Source organism: Callithrix jacchus, chromosome 3, assembly GCF_049354715.1.
Source record: "Callithrix jacchus isolate 240 chromosome 3, calJac240_pri, whole genome shotgun sequence".
NCBI classification, from domain to species: Eukaryota; Metazoa; Chordata; class Mammalia; order Primates; family Cebidae; genus Callithrix; species Callithrix jacchus.
Window position 1 is genome coordinate 189,664,866 of NC_133504.1, and position 18,039 is coordinate 189,682,904.

General features: G+C 57.3%; 1 protein-coding gene and 1 long non-coding RNA gene across 4 annotated transcripts; both read right to left on the minus strand.

Annotated features, from left to right (window-relative positions):
* Positions 1–6,119: 6,119 nt before the first annotated feature.
* LOC108591013 (uncharacterized) lies at positions 6,120–9,268 on the minus strand. Its single transcript, XR_001910785.4, has 3 exons — positions 8,446–9,268; positions 6,672–6,836; positions 6,120–6,592 (listed from the first exon to the last, which is right to left on the minus strand). It is a non-coding gene; the product is annotated as an uncharacterized LOC108591013 (long non-coding RNA).
* A 694-nt stretch (positions 9,269–9,962) lies between these two features.
* HGFAC (HGF activator) lies at positions 9,963–17,436 on the minus strand. 3 transcript variants are annotated; one of them, XM_002746031.6, is made up of 14 exons: positions 17,292–17,436; positions 16,535–16,715; positions 16,300–16,396; positions 16,036–16,115; positions 15,310–15,432; positions 15,034–15,165; positions 14,746–14,856; positions 14,488–14,662; positions 14,131–14,216; positions 13,196–13,451; positions 11,737–11,876; positions 11,334–11,474; positions 11,095–11,243; positions 9,963–10,212 (listed from the first exon to the last, which is right to left on the minus strand). In XM_002746031.6, exons 1-14 carry the CDS (start codon positions 17,400–17,402, stop codon positions 10,030–10,032), a joined length of 1,965 nt encoding a protein of 654 aa, XP_002746077.2. In that variant the 5' UTR covers positions 17,403–17,436; the 3' UTR covers positions 9,963–10,029. The 3 variants fall into 3 exon arrangements, with proteins under 3 accessions (XP_002746077.2, XP_078223778.1, XP_078223779.1); XM_078367652.1 differs by having other exon boundaries at positions 11,737–12,050; XM_078367653.1 differs by lacking the exon at positions 16,036–16,115 and having other exon boundaries at positions 11,737–12,050.
* Between the last annotated feature and the right edge of the window lie 603 nt (positions 17,437–18,039).

Sequence of the window (18,039 nt, forward strand, 5' to 3'; positions counted from 1 at the left end):
AACACCTCTGGCCAGCCCATAGGATGCCTGACATGGTTTGGCTGCCTCTCCACTCAAATCTCATCTTGAATTGTATCAATACTAATAGCCCCCATAATCTCCATGTGTTGTGGGAGGGATCCTGTGGGAGGTAATGGAATCATGGGGGTGGGGTTTTCCTGTGCTGTTCTCATGATAGTGAATCAGTCTCATGAGATCTGACGGTTTTATGAAGGGCAGCTCCCCTGCACACGCTCTCTTGCCTGCCGCCATGTAAGATGTGCCTCTTCTCTGCCTTCACCGCCGCCATTCCCTTTGCTTTCAGCAAACACCTCAGTAGGTCGTGGATATTTTCCTGGTGGAGCCACCCAAGCCTTCATTCCTGAAGGGTCTGGCTCATCTGTAGCCCTGCCTGGATTGGGCTGCTGTAGTGTCCCATTGCCTTAATCACAGGGCATGGGAATGCTGAGGTGCCCTAAGGGAGCTCCTGTCTTCCACGCACACTCTTCCCTGCCTCCCTTTTGGGGTAGTAGACTGATTTCATCTTGATAGTCGGGGTCGATCACCCCGGCCAACACTGTAACCCCCTTCTTAGCCTGTAGACTTAAAGGAAGGAGGAGCCCAAAGTGTCCATGTGGAAATCTTCCAGCTTAATGGAATCATTGTGTCTCCTGGTGGCAGCGTTCCTCCCTCTGGAACTAAGACCTCTAGGCCAGTAGAACATAATGTCGTGGGAAGAGGAGGCAAAAATTTTGCCAGTGGGCCCCTACGGGTTATGGCGAGTGGTGCCACTTCCACTTCCACCCCTTGATTCCTGGACCCGTGAATCCGGGGCATGGGAGAAACAGTATCATATATTGGATGCTGATTCAGAGTATACACGGTCTCCTGGAGAACTGTGCCCCAGCCCTGAAAAGTACTGTCACCTAGTTGGCGTTGTAATTGTGACTTCCAAAGGCCATTCCACCATTCTATCCAGATGCTTCGGGATGGTGGGGAACATGGTAAGCGCAGTGAATTCCAGGAGCGTGAGCCCACGGCTGCACTTTCGCTGTAAAATGAGCACCTCGGTCAGAGGCAATGCTGTGTGGAATATCATGATGGCGGATGAGGCGTTCCCTGAGTCCACGGATGGTAGTCTTGGCAGAAGCACTGGGTGCAGGATAGGCAAACCCATATCCAGAGTAAGTGTCTATTTCAGTGAGGACAAACCTCTGCCCTTTCCATGATGGAAGAGGTCCAGTATAATCAACCTGCCACCAGGTGGCTGGCTCATCACCCTGAGGAATGGTGCCATACTGAGGGCTCAGTGTTGGTCTCTGCTGTTGGTAAACTGGGCATTCAGCAGTGGCCGTAGCCAGGTCAGCCTTGGTGAGTGGAGGTCCATGTTGCTGAGCCCATGCGTAACCTCCATCCCTGCCATCATGGCCACTTTGTTCATGGGCCCATTGGGCGATGACGGGGGAGGCTCACAAAGCGGGAGAGTTTATATACCGCCCCTGAGGTAGGACAGTAAAGGTATATTGCTGGCCTTGCCAGCTTCTGGAGGGCCCGATGGGCAGGAATGGAGAAAAAGGCATTTGCCTAGTCAGTGGCTGCATACCAGGTGCCACGAGATGTGTTAATCTGCTCCAGCAATGAAACACATCTGGTGCAGCAGCTGCAATTGGAGTCACCACTTGGTGAAGCTTACGATAACCCAGTCATTCTCCAGGATCCATCTGTCTTCTGCCCAGGCCAAATAGGAGAGTTGAGTGAGGATGTGGTGGGAGTCTCCACTCCTATGTCTTTCCAGTCACAGGGAGGGGATGTTGCCACTACTGGGGATGGGAAGCTGTTTCTTCTGGCAGAAAGGTTTCATCAGAGTTTACGAGCTCCCTATCCCCAGCTTCATCAGGGCCCTCCCACACGTCCCCATTCCAAGTTGCAGGGGCCCATCCTTTTCCAGTCAATGCCCTCTCTCACCTTAACGGTAGACACCTGTGAGGCTGTGCGTGCACCTTTCATTGCAGGTCAGCCACTTGCACCATCAGAGCTTCTGTCTGTTTTCCCCCAATTTCAGCTCTTTCTCTACTGGAGATAAGACTCTCACTCAGAGCAGTCTTAGCAGATTTGAGGCTCAGTATCTGCTTCTGAAGCCAGGAGTCAGAATCTCCGAGTTAATCATTTATTTTCACCCTTTGTCCTCTGAACTGAGGAGAAACCACCAGCTTCATTATGTTCCTCGGTTCTCCACGTGGTCAAAGGTGTTATGTGGAGTCCCTGAACTCCTTGCTCTCAAGAGCGGTGAATCGGGAGTGCCAGACACATTCATCCTGCATAACCGTCCTAACAGTTTCTCCCAAGGACCATCAGTGCTCTCCATACCATTAGAAGTAGAGTCCTTCGCACGCTGGGGTCTAATCGTATTAAGCGGCCAACTCCAGAAACCTGAAACCGACAAAAGAACTCCCTCCTTAATACTCTGTTCCTCTAGAACCGCTCCTGGTGCCAACAGCTGTGTTAGGGTTCTCTAGAGGGACAGAACTAATAGGATATATACACATATGGGAGTTTATTAAGTATCAACTCACAATCACAAGGTCCTACAATAGGCCATCTACAAGCTGAGGAGCAAAGAAAGCCAGTCCAAATCCCAAAACTGAAGAACTTGGGAGTCCAATGTACGAGGGCAGGAAGTGTCTAGCACGGGAGAAGGATGGAGGCTGGGAGGCCAGGCCAGTGTCTCTTCTCACGATTTTCTGCCTACTTATATTCTAGCCACGCGGGCAGCGGATGAGATGGTGCCCACCCAGATTGAGGGTGGGTCTGCCTCTCCCAGCCCACTGACTCAAATGCTGATCCCCTTGGCAGCACTCTCACGGACACGCCTGGATCAATACTCTGTATCCTTCCATGCAATCAGGCTGATGCTCAGAATGAGCCATCACAGTGGGTCTCCCGAGAGCAGGGCTTCCCCTCCCAGTCCCCTGACTCAAACGTCAATCTCTTCCAGCAACACCCAGAAACAATACGTTACATCCTTCAGTCCCATCAAGGTGACACTCAGAATTAGCCAACACAACCAGGAACAACTCTGCGTTGTTAGACATATATATATTCATAAAAGCATAACTTCCTGCAGCTGGCTCAACAAGAAATAATACTCTCATAGCTATGAAGACATCGGATCAGTAGTTAAGTATAATCCTGAGAGCAAACACCGAGACAGAGAATTTCATGGGCAAATTCCACCAGACTTTCAAAGGATAGATCCTTCCACCTATATACAGAATTTTTCAGTGAATTTTGGTAAAAGGGATCCAAGATGGCCGACCACTAACAGCTCAGGATTGTAGCTCCCAGTGAAAGCCCAGAGAACGAGATGACGCCACACTTTTAGATGAATTTTCGTCACTCACCGATCAGCCGATTCCCAGTGGAGGAGCCCCACGGGTCGCCAGCGCGACTCTTGTGGCCGCCGCAGTGGTTTTGCCGGCGTCTTGGTGCAGCAGCTCTTCATGCAGAGCCAACGGGACTGCTTCCCCTACTGACCGGTGTTTGGAGCTCCGGGAAGTCAGAGCCGCTTGTTGCGGACTCAAGAGGGAAGCCAGACCAGAGATTCCCGGGCAGAAGAGCACCATCAGTCTTACCGCTGCTATTTAGGCTGCCACAGTGGGTTGCTCGGATCCCAGCACTGGGAATCAATAAGTCGGACATCGACTCAGAAACCTAATTAGAAAGGCGGTTCATCTACAATGAAGGGAAAAAAACAGCCTAAGAAGGCCGAGTATACTCAAAATCAGAACCCATCAGCAATGGAACAAGCCCTGATGGAAAAGGACTCATCAGCAACCGAGCAAGCCCTGATGGAAAAGGACTCATCAGCAACAGAACAAATCCTGATGGAAAAGGACTCATCAGTAACGGAACAAGCCCTGATGGAAAAGGACTGTGTTCCATTATCTGAAGTAGGCTTTAAAAGGTGGATGATAAGAAACTTCTGGGAGTTAAAGGAACTTGTTCTAACCCAATGTAAAGAAACTAAGAACTTGGAAAAAAGGTTAGATGAAATGTTGAAAAGAATAGACAATATAGAGAGGAATACAAATGAACTTATGGAGTTGAAAAATACAACACGAGAACTTAGTGAAATATGTACAAGCTTAAACAGCTGAATGGATCAAGCAGAAGAAAGGGTATCAGAGGTCGAAGACCAACTTAATGAAACAAAACGACAAGACAAGAATAGAGAAAAAAGGATAAAAAGGAATGAGCAAAGTCTCCAAGCAATATGGGACTATGTGAAAAGACCTAATATACGCTTGATTGGTGTACCTGAATGTGACGGAGAGAATGAATTCAAGCTGGAAAATACTCTCCAGGACATTATCCAGGAAAATTTTCCTAATTTAGCAAAGCAGGACACTATTCAACCCCAGGCAATACAGAGAACACCACAAAGATATTCCTCAAGAAGCCCAACCCCAAGGCACATAATCGTTAGATTCACCAAGTTCGAAACGAAGGAGAAAATATTAAGGGCAGCCAGAGAGAAAGATCAAGTCACCCATAAAGGTAAGCCTATTAGGCTTACAGCAGATCTCTCAACGGAAACCCTACAAGCTAGAAGAGAGTGGGAGCCAATTTTCAATATACTTAATCAACAGAACTTTCAGCCCAGAATTTCATATCCTGCCAATTTAAGCTTTACATTTGAAGGAAAAATAAAATCTTTTAGGAACAAGCAAGTACTCAGAGATTTTATTACCACCAGGCCTGCTTTACAAGAACTTCTAAAAGAAGTATTATACACAGAAAGGAACAACCAGTATGACCCTTTCTAAAAACACATCAAAAAGTAAAGAGCATTAACATAAAGAAGAATTTTTATCAATGAAAGGACAAAATAGCCAGTTAATATCAAATGGCAGCAACCCTAAATTTAAATCGACCAAATCTCCCAATCAAAAGATACAGACAAAATCTAACGGTATATCCAAAGATATACATAGACTCAAAATAAAGGGTTGGAAAAAAAAAACATACCAACCAAATGGAGAGCAAAAATAAATAAATAAAAAGCAGGAGTTGCAATTTTCACATTTGACAAAATAGATTTCAAAGCTACAAGGATACAAGGGTAAAAGGATTAATGTAATAATAAGAGATCTTAACACCCAGATACATAAGACCCATAATGAGATTTAGATTCAACGAGACAGAAAATTGATAACGATATCCGGGACTGGAACTAAGATCCAGAACAAATAAACTCAATAGAGCTCTCCATTTTAAACACACAAAATATACATTATCCACAAAATCTAACGATATATCTAAAGATATACAAAGACTCAAAACAAGGGGATGGAAAAAAACTCACCAACCAAATGGAGAGCAAAAATAAATAAATAAAAAGCAGGAGTTGCAATTCTCACACTTAATAAAATAGATTTCAAAGCTACAAGGATGCAAGGGTAAAAGGATTAACGTAACAATAAGAGATCTTAACACCCAGATACATAAGACGCATAATGAGATTTAGATTCAACGAGACAACAAATTGATAACGATATCCAGGACTTGAACTCAGAGCCAGAACAAATAAACACAATAGAGGTCTCCATTTTAAACACATAAAATATGCATTAACCACTTTAAACACTCAAAATATTGATCGGCCATTATTGAAACCCATTTTAGGAATGAAGTAATATTCCTTTTTCCCTCTTTTTCTTTTTTTCCCCCTTAGAAAAAAGCATTTTGGTAAAAGAAGGGGTACTCTTGAGCTTATCTGAGTCTGCGGTAGCCTTGACAAGCGTCATTCAGAGAGTACAGGAGGGGAAAATTACAGGCCAGTCTCACAAATACACATGCAAAATCCTAAATAAAATATACATTTTAAAAAGGTTTAAAACCCAATCAAATATAAATTATATATAATATACAATATATATAAAAATTATATTGTGTATCTATATAGTGTCTGCTTTCCCCAATCTCAGCTCTTTCTCTACAGGAGATAAGACTCTCACTCAAGGCAATCTTAGCAGATTTGAGGCTCAGTATCTGTACATATATTTTATATATAAATTTTATTTTATTTTTAATTTTTTGTTATATATAAATTTTAAATATAAAGTATATTTTTATTGGTTAATAAATATAATTTTTATTATTTAAATAAAATATAATAAAAATAAATAAATAAAATATAAATTTTAAAAGGTTTAAAAAAACCAGTACAGCATGTATCAGTCAGGGTCCCAACGGGCGGGCACCCACGGCGGGACAGTTGGAGGAAGGCTTTTATTTACGAAGCTGCGGGCAACCAGAGCGGGGAGCGTGGGGCTGGCAATGGCGGGAGTGGACCCCGGAGCACCCCGAGAGCAGCTCTGGCCTTCAGTCCCAGGGTGCAGCCAACCTGAGGGCACTTCATAAACTACCACAGATTGGGTGCCTTAGACATCAGAAGTTTGTCACCTCCAAGTCCAAACCCAGGTGGCAGCAGGCTCGGCTCCATTGGAGGCCAGGAAGGGACACCTGCTCCAGGCCTCTGGTCCTGGTTTGTGGACGGCCATCTTCTCCCCCGGGCTCCTCCCGTGGCCTTCCCACTGTACGTGTCTGCGTCCTGTAAGAGGAAACCATTGAAGACCGAGGCTGTTGCAACTTTAAATTACTTTGCATCTTCAAGGAACATGATTAAGGACCTGAGTTGCGTGTGACGGGCAACACGTTGTCACAGACTGTCGGACACCAGGGCGGACCCCTTCCTGGGGATCTTCACTGCAGATCCGCTCCCCTCCGACTTCTCTCACGCAGACCTCATGGCCGCCACTTCGTCTAAGACAGAACGTTCCATATACTCTTTCAAACTGCAAAAGGAAAAGAAAACAGGAGGTGATTAGTCAAATCGCTGGGACCCATAAACCACCCTTGTATGGGAAGCACTGCAGTCCTGTTCCATGTGGTTATTTTCTGCCCATATAAGCAAGATCTTAACCTTTCGTCTTTGTGGCACTGGCCCTTATCCTCGGGAGTTTGTTTCCCAAGTGGGTATTTTCAGCTTCATGCCTGCATACATTCTTTTAAACTGGATTCTGATCCTTTTTGTATTTTTTGAGACGGAGTCTTGCCCTGTCTCCAGGCTGGAGTGCAGTGGCGTGATCTCGGCTCACTGAAACCTCCGCCTCCCGGGTTGAAGCAATTCTCCTGCCTCGGCCTCCCGAGTAGCTGGGATTACAGGTGCGCACCACCACGCCCGGGTAATTTTCATATTTTTAGTAGAGACAGGGTTTCACCGTGTTGGCCAGAGTGGTCTCGATCTCTTGACCTCGTGATCCGCCCGCCTCGGCCTCCTGAAGTGCTGGGTTGCAGGCGTGAGCCGCCGCGCCCGGCCTGGATTCCGGCCCTTTCAATGATTTCATGTGGATAGTCCAGATTGCCTCTCCTTCTTAGGACACCGGTGGTATTGAGTAGTGTCCACCCTAATGACCTCATTTGACCTTGATTGACTTTTCGAACTATCTGTCTCCAAATGCACTCACATCCTGGGGTCAGGACTTCAACATATGAATTTCTTTATTTCTTTATTTATTAACAGCTCCTGCCCTGTACCCAGGCTGGAGTGCAGTGGCGTGACCAAGGCCCTACTGCAACCCCCACCTCCTGGGCTCCGGTGATCCTTCCCCTTTGGCTTCCTGAGTAGCTGAGACTACAGGTGCGTGCCACCACGCTCGGCTAATGTTGCCCAAGCTGGTCTTAAACTCCCACCTGGGCCTTCCAAAGTGCTAGGATTACAGATGTGAGCCACTGCACCCAGCCACCATATGCATTTTAGGACATAATTCCACCTAAAACATTGAGGTGACCCCAAGGAAAGGGAGCCAGGAAAATACAAGCTTCGTCCCTCTGTCCTGTCTCTGACCTTGTGCCCAGCAAGAAACAAGAGAGCATGCCCGCTGCAGACCGCAGAGGCCAGCCCCCCAGCCAGAGCACGAGGGGAGCAGGCCGGGCACAGTGAGGGGCAAAGGGAAGACCCCAGCTCGCACTCCAGCTCCATACCGTCCACTCCACAAACGCAAGGCCAATCTGAATTAGAAAACCTATCATGGGCTGGGAGCAGTGGCTCACACCTATAATCCCAGCACTTCGGGAGGTCATGGTGGGGGGATCATTTGAATTCAAGAGTTCAAGACCAGCCTGGGCAACATGGTGAAACCCCGTCTCTACTCAAAATACAAAAATTAGCCAGGCATGGTGGCGTGCGCCTGTAATCCCAGCTACTCTGGAGCCTTGGAGGTGGAGGTTGTGGTGAGCCAAGATTGTGCCACTGCACTCCAGGCTGGGAGGCAGAGTGAGACCCTGTCTCAAAAACAAAAAGAAACCCTATCACGGAAGTCATCACGTTAATGGAGCCAGGGAGAAAATGTGTACATTTATCTCGACAGGGGTAGAGGAATCATTTGAAAAGGTTCAACTCACAGGGGAAGGGTCAGGGACGGCTCACATTGGATGTCAGGGGGAAGCCATGCGGTTCAGAGCCCCGGAACCAGCTGCTGGAGGCCCGACGCTCAGGAGAAGAGGCTCCGCTCTCAGGATCCTGGGGCACAGGCGCCAGCCTCAGCCCCCCAGCCACCGCCCAGGGTCGGGGGTCTCCAGTGGCGGGTCATTCTGTGGGCTTGAGGGCTCTGAGGCCCACGCGTGGCAGCGCTCTTCCCTCTTTGCTCAGAAGCTGGCTTTGTGTAGGGCAGTGACTGCACCCTCGATGCCCCGTGTCCTGCCCTCCCAGGCTCCTGTGCAGCCCAGGGTGGCACCAACCTGCTGAGGAAGGGGCTCCTGATGAAAGGGAGCAGCTGTAACTGTGAACCATGGCCTTCCCTGCACCAGGACCCCAGGAAGGAGATGGGGCGCTGGAGAGAAAGTCCTGGGTGCCTCGGGGCAGGGAGGAGGCCACACTCCCACCCTCTCTGCCCTCCTGTGTCCTGACCTGCCTGGCTGGAGGGAGGATACAGCCTCTGCCAGCCCAGCAGTAACCCTCTAACTGGGTCCCACCTGACATGTGAGCCCCTCACTCCCCAGCCCCCCAGAGGGAGCCTCCCGGCTCCTCCCTCCTGGGAAAGGCAGCAGAGGCACAGCCAGGTGGGCTGCCCCAGTGATGGCCAGCGGGTGCTCCCATGGGGCCTGTCTTCTTAGGGTCTCAATACTCCCTGCACCACGTGGATTGGATCCCTCCAGGGGCCCTGGACTTGGTTTCTGCTTCCTGCCCCAGGAAAACTCAGGTGCTGGGCCTGGGCTGGGGCTGGCCTGGGAGGGGCTGGCTTCAGAGGGGCTGGCTTGGGAGGGGCTGACCTGGTGGGGGCTGGCATGGGTGGGGTTGGCCTGGGTGGGGCTGGCCTGGGTGGGGCTGGCCTGGGTGGGGTTGGCCTGGGAGGGGCTGGCCTGGGAGGGGGCTGGCCTGGGAGGGGCTGGCCTGGGTGGGGTTGGCCTGGGAGGGGCTGGCCTGGGTGGGGTTGGCCTGGGAGGGGCTGGCCTGGGTGGGGTTGGCCTGGGTGGGGTTGGCCTGGGCGGGGGCTGGCCTGGGAGGGGCTGGCCTGGGAGGGGGCTGGCCTGGGAGGGGCTGGCCTGGGTGGGGCTGGCCTGGGAGGGGGCTGGCCTGGGAGGGGCTGGCCTAGGTGGGGCTGGCCTGGGAGGGGGCTGGCCTGGGTGGGGCTGGCCTGGGAGGGGGCTGGCCTGGGTGGGGCTGGCCTGGGAGGGGCTGGCCTGGGAGGGGCTGGCCTGGGAGGGGGCTGGCCTGGGAGGGCCTGGCCTTTGCTGGAGCCTGATGACTGGCAACTCTCTGGGGCCAGACCCTGCTGTGGGGCCACAGGCTCCATCTCCACTGAGGACTGTGCAGGCTCCAGGACCGCAGCCTGAGCCCCACCACCCACAGACCTAGGCCCAAGTCGTGGCCCGGAGGGGAAGGCAGGGCCGAGGGCAGGGGCCAGGCAGCTTGGGCCGGGTTCTTGGCAATATCTTTATTGTCAGCAAGGCAGGGAACGGTGGGAACCAGGGTGTCACTCAGCAGCCTCAGGAGGGAGCCGAGGGCCGCCTGGGAGGCCGGATCCGGTCGTTGATCCAGTCCACGTAGTTGGCCACGCGGGTGTAGACCCCTGGCTTGTGCAGCCGCCCGCAGCCATCGCCCCAGCTGATGATGCCGTAGAGGTAGGCCACACCGTTCTTCTCGCAGGCCAGGGGCCCTCCCGAGTCGCCCTGGGTGGAGACGCCGGTCAGAGCCACCCTCCTGCAGCCAGGGGCCTGGCTCAGTGGCAGCTCGGGGACACAGGATGGAGGCATTTCTGAGCAAGGGAGCTGATGCGCTCTCCTGAACCTCATGAAAGGGCGTATCCTTTTCGGGGACAGCACTGGCCAGCCAGGGCATCCAACAACATTATACCCCTTCCTGAAGCCAGGACCCTCTCCCCACCAGTACGCACCCTGTGGGGGCCACATAGTCACCCTGTGTCTGAACACCTCCTGCGAAGACATCTTCGCTACCTGGCAAACTCCTACACATCCCTTGGGACCGGTGCAAACACCCCCTCCTCCAGGAAGCCACCCTGACTTTGCCTAGCAAGATCCAGTGGCAAGCCCCACCCACACCACCACCTGTGGGCTGTGTGGCCTTGGAAGAGTGAATTGGCTGCCTGGGGCTCAGTCTTCCCAGGTATAAAATGGGACATAAAAGAGCTGCTGCATGCGAGGTTGCCGTGCTGCCTGAGTGCGCCAGCCTGCAGAGCCCGGGGCGTGCTTGGGCTGTTGGGCTCATTGATGGCTGGAGAGAACTAGGGACAAAGGGGCCTTCAGCGTCTGCTGTCACAAGGACAGCACCGCCATGGGCTGGACGGCTGGGATGTGTCCAGGCTCTGTGGGACACCAGGCCCTTCTCAGAGCCTCGGTCTCCCCATCTGTGTGAAGAGGTGTCCCTGAGGGGCTGGCACTAACAACTAGTCTACTCCCTGCCCAGGGGTCCCTGGCTGGCCCTGCCAGGGTGGGGCACTGTCGGGCTCTGGGATCCCCAGGGGTGAGCATCTCGGAGTCTCAGGACCAGCTGAGCACCCCCAGTCGGGTCCTGAGGGGCAGACAGGGGCTCACCTGGCAGGCATCGGACTTGCAGTCAAAGTAGCCAGCGCAGAGCATGTTGGGGCTGATGTCGGCACCGTAGACCTCGGGGCTGCTGCACTTGTGGTCGGCGACCAGGGGGACCAGGGCCTCCCTCAGGGAGCTAGAGTAGCTGCTCACATCTGCGGGACACGGTGCCCTCAGCCCGACACATACGCTGTGGCTAGCCACTGTCCACCCTGGTGGGCGCTGGGCACACCCTCCCAGCTCACCCTCGCCCAAGTGGCCCCAGCCTGCGATCTGGCACTTGTGTCCAGCAGGGAAGGTGCTGCCGGGCTCGGGCAGGCAGATGGGCTGCACGAACTGTGAGCGGGTGGCACAGCGGTCCCCTTTCTTCTTCAGCCGGATCAGGACTGATCAGGAGAGAGCCCGGGGTCAGCCTGAAGTGCGTGGCTGAAGGGGAGGCTGTCGGGGCCATGAGGGACGGAGGGAAGGTGGCCAGTGGGTCCCACTAGGCAGCCTTGGAAATCCAGAAGGGATCGGTGCCCCGGCCTCCCTGCCTTGCCCCCAACTTCCCCGCACCATGTCTGCCCAGCTCCTGCCCCTGTCCAGGCCTGGCCTGGGGGGCAGAGGGCCCACCTGCCCACCATGCAGCCCTGTTGCACTGGAGCTCACCAAGGTCGTGCTCACTGGGGTTGAACACGGAGTACAGGGTGTAGGGGATGTACTTCTCAATGCCGAAGGTCTGCGTCACATCCGTTGTGCGGTTGAAGAAGTGCTGGCCCAGCACCACTGAGACGCTGTCCCTGGGGGGGCTGTGGAGGGGGGTCCCTGGGGGGCTGTGCTGGGGGGATCCCTGGGGGGCTGTGGAGGGGGGTCCCTGGGGGGGCTGTGCTGGGGGGATCCTGGGTAGGGCTCTGCAAGGGGGTCCTGGGGGGGCTGCAAGGGAGGTCCGTGGGAGGGCCTGTGAAGGGGGTTCCCTGGGGGGGCTGTGCAGGGGGGCGTCCCTGGGGGGACTGTGCAGGGAGGGCTGGCCACTGCACCGACCCACCCTCCCCTGGCCACCGGGGTCACCTCTCCCTTCCTCTCCCCGACCCACTGCCCAGGGAGGCCAACAGTGTGGGACCCCAATTCGGGGGAAAGTTCCAAGCAAGTGCCTGAGTGTGGGCTGTTGGTACTGGGGAGAGGGGGGTCACTAAGGAGGGGTTATGGCCAGTCACCCCCAGATCCAGGCACGGGAGCTGCAGTGCAGTGCCATCCCTCCTGACACCACCAGTCCCAAGCCCTGGGCGGAGTCTCAGGCCCAGGCAGGGTCGGCTCCAAGGCTAGACCTGAGTACGTGAAGACCCAGCCCCGCCTGGGGCCTGCCTTAGCTCCCATCCACAATGTGGGGTCCCCAGATGCAGCCCTCACTCCCACTGGGCACAGAGCCCGGGCCCCTGGGTCAGCCTGGCTCCCCTACTGTGTGGAGGTCACTCCCCCTGGCTCGACCTCCTGCCCTGGCTCCACACCAAGGAAGGTTCTGGCCCCATCTGCAGGCCCAGGAGCTGCCTGCTGCAGCTTCCACAGGACCCCACCCTGGGCACTGTAGTCCTTAAAAGGCTGTCAGACCTTCAGCTGGCTAGACCCCTGCTCCTAATTGCACCTGGGGTGCTCATCGAAGGTGGGAGGGCAGGGAAGGGCATCGGGCCTCAGGGTCTCCCCACTCGAGCCCCGCCTCCCAGAGTGTGTGCCTAGGTGGCTGCACTGCAGGGAATCCACTGAGGGGGCTGGGCCTCGGTTTCCCTGGCTGTGCTGGGCTCTTGGGGCTCTGACGGGTTGTCACTGGGCTCCCTGGCTCCCTACTGAGAGCCAGGATTCTGGGAGGGGCGGGGCCTGCAGGGAGGACAGGACCTTGTCCACTGCACCCTCTGCTGGTGCCCCGTTCTCTGCGGAAACGCCCCCAACCCCTGGGCTCCCTAAACAGGGACAGGGTTTCTGGAATCTCTGTGCGTGCCCAGCTCAGGGCTGAGCCCCAAGTCCCAGAGGGGTCAGAAAGGATGACTGGGGACCCCAGGAAGGGGTCAGCGGAGGCAAGCGGGTGGAATGGGCGTGTGGTGGCGCTGGAGGGCAGCGGGGCCTAGAGGAGGCAAACCTGAGGGAGAAGCAGTGGGCAGCGGACACCACCCAGCAGGTGTGGACCAGGCTGCCGGCGCAGAAGCTGTCCCCAATGTAGATGGCGGCCAGCCAGGGGTGCGAGCCGGGCAGCGAGGAGGAGCCGCCGATGATGCGCGGCCGCAGGAACGTCCTCTTCCTGTGCCTCTTGCCGCAGGCCTGGCGTCTGGCGGAGGCTGGCTCAGGCAGGGTCACCAGGAGATCCGGGAGTGGGGGCTGGGCTCTGGTGAAGGATTCTGGGATTCAAGATCGCCTGGTCACATCCCTGGGGGCCAAAGGGCTAACCCCCTTTCTCACACCTGCCCCACCCAGCAGCAGGTGTCACAGCAGGCCGTGGCAGACACCCCGTCCACGCTGCTCAGGCGCAGGTGCCTGCCCACCTCTGCCCTGTTTCCAGATCTGTAGAAGGGGGTTCGATGCCCAATCCTGAGGCTCTGTGAGGGCCAGAGTGGCTGGACACACGGAGGGCTTTGGGACCCCCTCAGCAGTCTTGAACCCCACAGACAGCCTCAGCACCATCAGAGACCCCGCACGAGAGCCCTGGACATGGGGCAGGAAGCTGGCAGCCTCTCCGGGGCTAACCGCCCAGAGTCTGATGCCAGGGCGCCTGTGGGGAGCCTGCACGCCATCCTCCCATCTCCTCCCCAGGAGGCCTCTGGGGCCCTACTGGGCATAGTGCAGGCTGGTCAGGTGCCACCAGAGGCTGTCACCTGGTGACCAGCCCCCTGCCTCCCCCGCTGTGACCCCAGTACCGACACTGTGTGACCTTGGACCAGCCTGACTCTGTGAGCTTCAGTTTCCCCATCTGTCTGTCAGAGGTGCAGTAGCCAGGTGTGGGGAGGGGGTAGGAGGACCACAGGGAAAACTGCTGTGACCTTGGTGAGGCCGAGGCAGCACCCGCCCCCAGCTGCGCACCGCAGGACGCCAGGCGGCAATACTCCCAAGAGAGCGCGCTGTCCTTCACCACGTAGCACCAGGGCCTCTCGTCACCGTCCGGATTCCTGTAGTGCACGAGGTGGGGCAAGTGGGGAGTCACACTGCCTATCGGAGAGGGCACGGGGAGGGGACATCGGAAACCCCCGCAAGGCGGCTTCCCACACCCGAAGCAGAGGGAAGAGCGCGGCCCTCCCTCGGGCAGTGTCCCAGGCAGAGGTACTGGGGCCTGTCTGGATGGAGCTGGCCCCACCTGGATTCTAGGGAGCTGAGGTGCCTCCCCCAGGACAAACCCCGCCTGCCCCACGTGCAGCGGCCTGGAGCAGCCGTGGTGCTGACCGGCAGTAGGCGTGGGGGCCCAGGCCCAGCAGGGCCGCGGTGCCCACCGAGTCCACGTGCAGCTCCTGATAGAGCAGGTCGGAGTTCCAGGCCAGGCAGCTGAGGCCTGAGGCCGAGGTGTTGGCCACGCCACGGTACCCCGTGCCATTCCCCAGGAAGCAGCGCTCGCCAGGCACTGCAGGCAGAGGGCAGTGAGGCCGGTCCATGGTGGGGTCCCCCCACACCGCCACAGGGCACCCGGCCGGCCAACCCACTCACCAATGTTGCACAGGCGTCCAGCGTAGCCCCGAGGGCAGGCACACACGGTGGTCCCGGTGGCCACGACGAGGTGGCAGGTGCCCCCATTCAGGCACGGGCTGCTCAGACAAGCTGGGGGCAGGGCCGATGAGCTGGGCCAGGGCCTCACAGAGCCCCATCATGGCGCAGTGGGGGTGGGGGTCCACCCCTCCTCCCTCATGGCTGGGTGACCTCAGGCGATTCCCCCGCTCGGGTGGGGACAGGGCCACCCGCCAGGGTCAGTGGCACGGCTCACACGCCACGGCGCACCTGTGTGTCGGGTGCCTTCACACCAGGCCCGGCCCTCCAGGCACACGCACCCTTCCACGCGGCCCTGGTGCACGCGGGCCCAGCGGTCGCCCTGCTCCAGATACTCATAGCGGGTCTCGTCGAAGCATTTCTCTGAGGGTGGCACAGTAAGCCCCCACTCACTGGCCACCCGCAGTCCCTGAGCAAGGCCCCCCCGATCCACATTCGAGCAGCCCCCCGGTTCCCCCAGGACCTGCTCCGGCCCCTGGACCCCTGTGGGCCTCTGAGGCCGCTCACCCGTGCCACAGTCCTTGCCGGTGAAGGCCGGGGGGCAACTGCAGTGGTGGGACCGGGAGTCCTGGGTGTTGGAACAGGAGCCCCCATTGAGGCAGGGGCTGGAGGCACAGGGTTCTGGGCCAGCTGGGGATGTGCAGGAGGGGCCGTGATGAGAAGGCTGGAGCCTCAGGGTCCCTCTGTGATACCCCTACTCGTCAAGCCTCCATCAGGCCCCGGTGAGGGGCTCTGGGAGCAAAGGGGCCCTATCCATGTCCCTCGGGGGTGCGAGGCCCCTGGGAGGACCACCAACCTCCCTCCTTCCCAGTGTCCCTTACTCAACACCTGGCTGCTGGCCCAGTTCTGTGCTTGGCTCCCTGAAAGCCCAACACCCACACTGTCAGGCAGCAGCCCCTCCCATGTGCCTCTCCCATGTGTGAGCAGGGCAGCCGGCACCACCAGGGGCCTGCCTGTCCCCTGCCCGGGGCTCGCCTATGTGGCTGAAGGGCTTGGCCTCTACCACCAGGCGGCGCCTTGCACCCGCGATGGCTGTACAGATACTGTGAGACACGGGTTCCACCTGGGGGAGGCTCCAGCCCTGGGTGGCACCCACCAGGGTTAACCCCAGAGCCCCTGTTCTGCTCCCCTCCAGGCAGGACTCCTTTCTGGGTCCAACCCATTACCCCCTTGGCCCCTCTGGCCAGGCCCAGCACCCCCTGCCGGAACCAGGCTCCCCGACCAGGCACCCACCTGGGCCCCCCGGAGACGGGGTGGCCTCCACGCAGTAGCCCCAGGCCCTGTCCCTGTCGTAGTTGTGAGTTGTGGCACACCTGGGGGGCAACACCTGCTTGCATGAGGGTCCCAGGCAGAGGTTCCCCCACCCCACGACCCTGGAGGGTCTGAGTTCACTGGGTCTGCCTGCTGCGTGGTGAGTGCTGCTGTGTGCCCAGCCCCCAGAGCAGCAGGCAGTGCAGGGTGGACCCCAGCTGGGGTGCCCCGGCCGCCCAGACCTACCACTTCCTGTGAGCGCTGCCCTCTGAGGTGCAGGCGTGGAGCATGCGGCCCCCATAGCGGAAGGGGAAGCTGCAGGGCCGCCCGTCCTCCGTGAGTGCTGTGGGGAGGGGTGGCAGGGTCAGCGCTCCACCCAGGGGCACCCGACCCCCTCAGGGCACCCCAGCCTCAACCATGCTCCTCCCACCCAGCCCTGAGGTGAAGCCCGATCCCACCTCCCAGAGCCCACCTGACTCACCTTGGGCCTGGGGGCTACTGCTCAAGGGAACTGCCCTGTGCCAGGGCAGCAACACCCCACCTTGGGGTCCCTCTGCCTCTGGAGCACTCGTTGCTGGGATCTCAGGGGTTACAGAGGTCACCAGGATAGTGGGGATCTCAGGGGTCACTGTGGCATTAGGTTCTGGGGAGTCCGTGTAGTTCTAGGAGGAGCAGAGAGGGTGTCAGTGCGGGGTGGACCCTCACATTCAGGTCCTGCCGGGCAGGAGGCCACAGCCCCGAGCCTGTTTCCCTGCTGGGGCCCTCAGATCTTGGAGCAGGTTCCAGGAGGACACACGACATTCCTGTCCTCAGCCGGGCCCTGACCCTTCCCCACCCAGGGCCCCCAGTTAGCACCTGCTCAGGGTCACTGCCCAGGCTGAGGCACTGCCACCCACCAGGCTTATACTCTGAGGTCAGGTCTGGGTGGATGGGAGCAGCTGGGAGGTTCTCGGAGGTTTCCCCAACCTCAGGCATCCAGACCCGACAGAGGCCCAGAGAGGAGCAGCCCCCAGACCCACAGGGGCCCAGGCCAGGACACACAGAACAGCCCCCGGACAGGAACCCAGCCCCCAGGCCAGCCCAGCATCCACCTGCTCCGTGAGGCCAGTTTTCAACCTGAGCCCCTGCTGGGCTCCCCAAGCCCCCGCTCAGCAGTGACCTTCCCTCTGGCCTCCTCCCAAGGACCCCGAGTAGCCACAGGGAGCTTCTGGTCACACTATGTCAGGGTCAGTGCTCACCCCGCCAGGATGGAGCTGGAACCCCCGCGGCAGCAGCAGCAAGAGGAGAAGGAGGAAGGGGCCCAGCCCCAGTGGCGGGCAGGGGCTGGGAACCCAGGCCCAGCACCCCATGGCTCCTGAGCAGGCCTGAGGGGCAGCGGGAGGCGGGAGCAGAGCGGCCAGGGCAGGTGGGGTCAAGGCCTTATGGAAATGATTAACCCTGGCAGCCTCCCATGTCGGGCAGGTCCAGTCAGGGAGGAAGTCCCCGAGTCCCTTGACCACCACGCCTGCTGCCTACCTCACTCTGCCGCTACCCGAAGACCCAGCTGTCCCACTCTGGCCTTGGCCTCCACTGGTCCTGATCCTAGACCTGACATGGTCCTCGGGCCTCAGCTTAGAAGCCTCCTCCAGGAAGTCTTCCAGGATAATGCAGATAGGTTGGGGCCTAGAGAGTCTGGCACCACTCCCAGTCCCTGTGGGCCCGTGAATTGTCCATGATGAGAGCCGCTGTGGGTGCTGAGCCTGAGGGGTCCAGTCTTGTGCCCAGCACGGCAGACAGTAGTGGTAGGGACAGCATTGTCCACATCCCACAAATGGCAGCAGCACCGGGGACTCCCAGAGGGTTTGGCGCTGCCTCCTCTCAGTGGCCCCAGGGTTGACCGAAAGGCCAGGCACAGGGAGGTGAGGGGCCATGGGATGGCCGAGAGCAGCACGTGATGACCCAAGGGCCTGCCCCACCCACCTATCTTGACTCTGGGGGTGGCCAGGG